The sequence below is a fragment of the Rhinopithecus roxellana genome, chromosome 16 (assembly GCF_007565055.1).
Source record: "Rhinopithecus roxellana isolate Shanxi Qingling chromosome 16, ASM756505v1, whole genome shotgun sequence".
NCBI lineage: Eukaryota > Metazoa > Chordata > Mammalia > Primates > Cercopithecidae > Rhinopithecus > Rhinopithecus roxellana.
Window position 1 is genome coordinate 59,354,238 of NC_044564.1, and position 4,203 is coordinate 59,358,440.

Here is a 4,203-nt window from a genome sequence, read left to right on the forward strand (position 1 = left end):
TTGATATGTCCCATGATAAAAATAATTTAGTCTATTGAATTAAGAAGAAAGAAGGAGGCTGTGGGTAAAACTTAGTTATCAATATTCAGAGAAAGCTTTTCTGAAGAACTTAAATTTAAGTAGGGCCTTGAATGATGAGAGAGAGGAGGTAGCCCTGCAAAGGGAAATATATACTGATTATTTTGTCTTCTGCATTATTTGTAATCAATGGATAGAGGCTGCCATATGCATTTAGTCCAAGTATGAAGAAAATTTACCTAATTGCCATCTGGACTGTAAAGGAATACATTGAGCCTACAAGAATGCAAAGAAAAAAATATTCATAGAGTAATGGAAGAGCACTTCTTCAATTTTCTATCTGCAAGAAGATATTGATTTAAATGTGATAATCAAAGCAGTCTTATGATGGAACTTAGAGAGCATTTCTTTTTTTTTTTTTTTTTGAGTTGGAGTCTTGCTTTCTCACCCAGGCTGGAGTGCAGTGGTGCCATCTCGGCTCACTGCAAGCTCTGCCTCCCGAGTTCATGCCATTCTCTTGCCTCAGCCTCCCGAGTAGCGGGGATACAGGTGCCCACCACCACGCCTGACTAACTTTTTAAATTTTTAGTAGAGATGGGGTTTCACCATGTTAGCCAGGATGGTCTCAATCTCCTGACCTCGTGATCTGTCTGCCTTGGACTTCCAAAGTGCTGGGATTACAGACATTAGCCACTGTGTCTAGCCTCAACTGATTTTAAAAAAATAAAATGGTAATATAGGCTGGGCATGGTGGCTCACACCTGTAATCCCAGCACTTTGGGAGGCCAAGGTGGGCAGATCATGAGGTCAGGAGATCGAGACCATCCTGGCTAACATGGTGAAACCCTGCCTCTACTAAAACTACAAAGAATTAGCCGGGTGTAGTGGTGGGCACCTATAGTCCCAGCTACTCAGGAGGCTGAGGCAGGAGAATGGCATGAACCCGGGAGGCAGAGCTTGCAGTGAGCCAAGATCATGCCACTGCAGGCCAGCCTGGGCAACAGAGCAAGACTCCATCTCAATAAATAAATAAATAAATAAATAAATAAATAAATAAATAATAAAATGGTAATATAAAACACAGGTTATCAGAGATATTGCATAGACCTTCTAGCCCTACTTTCTGCCTTCTAGACTGCCTAGGAACTATGAGACCCGTATCAGGATTCTCTAGGGAAACAGAACCATGAAGGATGAAGAGAGAGTGAGAAAGAGACAGAGAGAGAGATTTTAAGGAAATACCTTATTTGATTGTTGTATTAGTCAATTTTCATTTTTTTTTTTTTTGGACAGGAAGTAGAATTTATTGGTATTAAGTGGGGGCAGCATATTGGAAGCCCTCATGAGTGCAGGGCCTGCCATTTGTCCAGAGGACCATGACTGGGGATGTACTTGATCCCACAGCCATCTGGGATGAGCTGCTTTTCAGCCACCATGTCTTCAAATTCATCAGCATTGAACTTGGTGAAGCCCCATTTGTTTGAGATGTGGATCTTCTGGCTGCCAGGAAACTTGAACTTGGCCCTGCGCAGGGCCTCAATCACATGCTCCTTGTTCTGCAGCTTGGTGCGGATGGACATGATAACTTGGCCAATGTGAACCCTGGCCACAGTGCCCTGGGGCTTTCCAAAAGCACCTCGCATGCCTGTTTGGAGCCTACATTAGGGTAGTGCAAAGTTAGAAATATGAATGTCCATCGGAAAGGCCTGTCTCCAAGGTCCCTTAGAGCAACCCATACAACAAACAGGCTGCATACACTACCAAGGAAGCTGCTGTTTGCAGCCATTGCACACTGGGCCCCCATGAGGAAAGGAGTATTAGTCAATTTTCATGTTGCTGATAAAGACATACCCAAGATTGGCAATTTACAAAAGAAAGAGGTTTAATGCACTTACAGTTCCACATGGATGGGGAGGCCCCACAATCATGGAGGAAGACAAGGGGGAACAAGTCATATCTTACGTTGATGGCGGCAGGCAAAGAGAGAGCTTGTGCAGGGAAACTCCCCATTATAAAACTGTTGGATCTTGTGACACTTTTTCACTATCACAGAAGAGCACAGGAAAGACCTGTCCCCATATTTCAATCACCCCCCACCAGGTCCCTCCCACAACATGTGGGAACTAAAGATGAAATTTGGGCAGGTACACAGACAAACCATATCATTCCATCTCTGGCCCCTCCCAAATCTCATGTCCTCACATTTCAAAACCAATCATGCCTTCCCAACAGTTCCCCAAAGTCTTAACTCATTTCAGCATTAACTCAAAAGTTCACCGTCCAAAGTCCCAAGTCTCATGTTTACTGTATTAGTCTATTTGCACACTGCTGATAAAGACATACCTGAGACTGGGCAATTTGCAAAGAAAGAGGTTTAAGAGACTTAGAGTTCTATGTGGCTGGGGAGACCTCACAATCATGGCAAAAAGCAAAAAGAAGCAAGTCATGTCTTATATGGATGGCAGCAAGAAAAAGAGAGAGCTTGTGCAGGGAAACTCCCCCTTATAAAACCATTGGATCTCGTGAGACTTATTCACTACGACAAGAACAGCATGGAAAAGACTTACCCCCATGATTCCATCATCTCCCATAGAGTCCCTCCCACCACATGTGGGAATTCAATATGAGATTTGGATGGGGACATAGACAAGCCATATCAATTGTGTATGCTGGCAAGTCCACAATCTGTAGGATTAGGTTGATAGGCTGGAAAGGCAAGATGGCAACCCAGGGAATATTTGCTGTTTGAATTAAAAGGCAGTCTGCTGGCAGAATTTCCCCTTCTTCCAGGAAGGTTAGTCTTTTTTCTATTGGGGCCATGATTAAAGCATGAACTATGGCATTGGTTGTAGGGATAATGAGTGGGTTACATTTAAGAAATATTTGCAAGATAAAATAAGCACAACTTAATGATTAGATGCATAGAGAGGGAAGGGAGAATCTAAATTGACTTCCAAGTGCTTAGCTTGGATGCCCAAGTGGATTTAGGCTCTATTATTTGAAAGCAGAATATATAGAGGGGAGCAACTTCGTTGAGGAAAGAGGGTGAAGAAATCTGAATTCGTATTGGAATACTACGAGTCTGAAGAGTCACTGGGCCTTCTAACAGAGATATGCAAAAGATTTTCTGAGTCTTAAGTTCAAAGAACGTTAGGGAATTTAAGACCAAAATGTGAAACTCGTCTGCACACAGATTGTAGTTTTCCACTAGAACTTTCAACGAAATTGGCCAAATAGAGGCTGAAGAGGAAAAGAGCAGTGTGGGTCATGGAGAAAGGAGACAGAAGTCATAAATAGGATGGTAGAGAAATAGTCATATAAGTGAAAAGGAACCAGAGTAACAAGTATCACAGAAGCCAAGGCAGAAAAAAAAGGGAGTGGGGGATCAAATAGAGTAAGAAACCAGCAGTGCCAGTGCAACAAAGAGTTTAAGAAAGATAACTACCTGCAGAGGTCCACAGTATTTGGCAACAAGGAGGCCACTGGCAACCTTAGCAAAGGCAGCTACAGTGGAGTGATGGGAAGAAGGCCAGATTGCTAAGGGTTGAAGAATGAGTAGGAAGAGAGAGAATGGCATCTCTAACAATCCTCTGACAAAAACCCTGGCTAAGGGAAGGAGAGAGCTAGACGTTTTTGGTATGGGAGGTACTCGATTATATTTATATGCTACAGGAAAAGAACTGAATGGAAGGATGAATAGAAGTTGTAGGGCAAAGAAATCATTGTAGGGTTCCAGAGGAAATGGAAGCAAATCACTTTAGGGGCCCAGCCCTGACTAGCTTATCTATGACTGCAGAAAAGCAGAGAATGTTGTCTGCAAAAATAAGTGCATGCATAATTGGGGAAGTCCCAAACTGAAAACTTTGTGTTGATTGATAGCCTCATTTTCTTCAAAGAAATAAGAGCTGAGATTATCATCAAACTACAAGTGGGCTAGAAGTTAGTGTGGGTTTGGGGTGGCAAATAAAGAGAAAGAGAAGACACTGACAAGGGACCCAACTCAAGACCAAGAACTAACAGGGCATGGGTGGTTACGACTGTGTGATGCTTTCCTGGCTTGGCCCATACAGCCAAAGGGAAGAGCCAATAGAGTTAAGAGTGTTGATGAAGACGGTCTTTCAATAAACAACCGTTTTAATTCTTCAGTCTTTTTTTTTTTTTTTTTTTAACCTTAGGGTGATGTTA

At 42.6% G+C, this 4,203-nt stretch overlaps 1 protein-coding gene and 1 non-coding gene across 2 annotated transcripts; both read right to left on the bottom strand.

Annotated features, from left to right (window-relative positions):
• Window positions 1-1,291: 1,291 nt before the first annotated feature.
• On the bottom strand, window positions 1,292-1,697 carry LOC104678364 (60S ribosomal protein L10-like). Its single transcript, XM_030920056.1, has one exon. The coding sequence runs from the start codon at window positions 1,659-1,661 to the stop codon at window positions 1,359-1,361; it is 303 nt and encodes a 100-aa protein (XP_030775916.1). The 5' UTR covers window positions 1,662-1,697; the 3' UTR covers window positions 1,292-1,358.
• A 25-nt stretch (window positions 1,698-1,722) lies between these two features.
• Window positions 1,723-1,857, bottom strand: LOC115894080. Its single transcript, XR_004054129.1, has one exon. It is a non-coding gene; the product is annotated as a small nucleolar RNA SNORA70 (small nucleolar RNA).
• Between the last annotated feature and the right edge of the window lie 2,346 nt (window positions 1,858-4,203).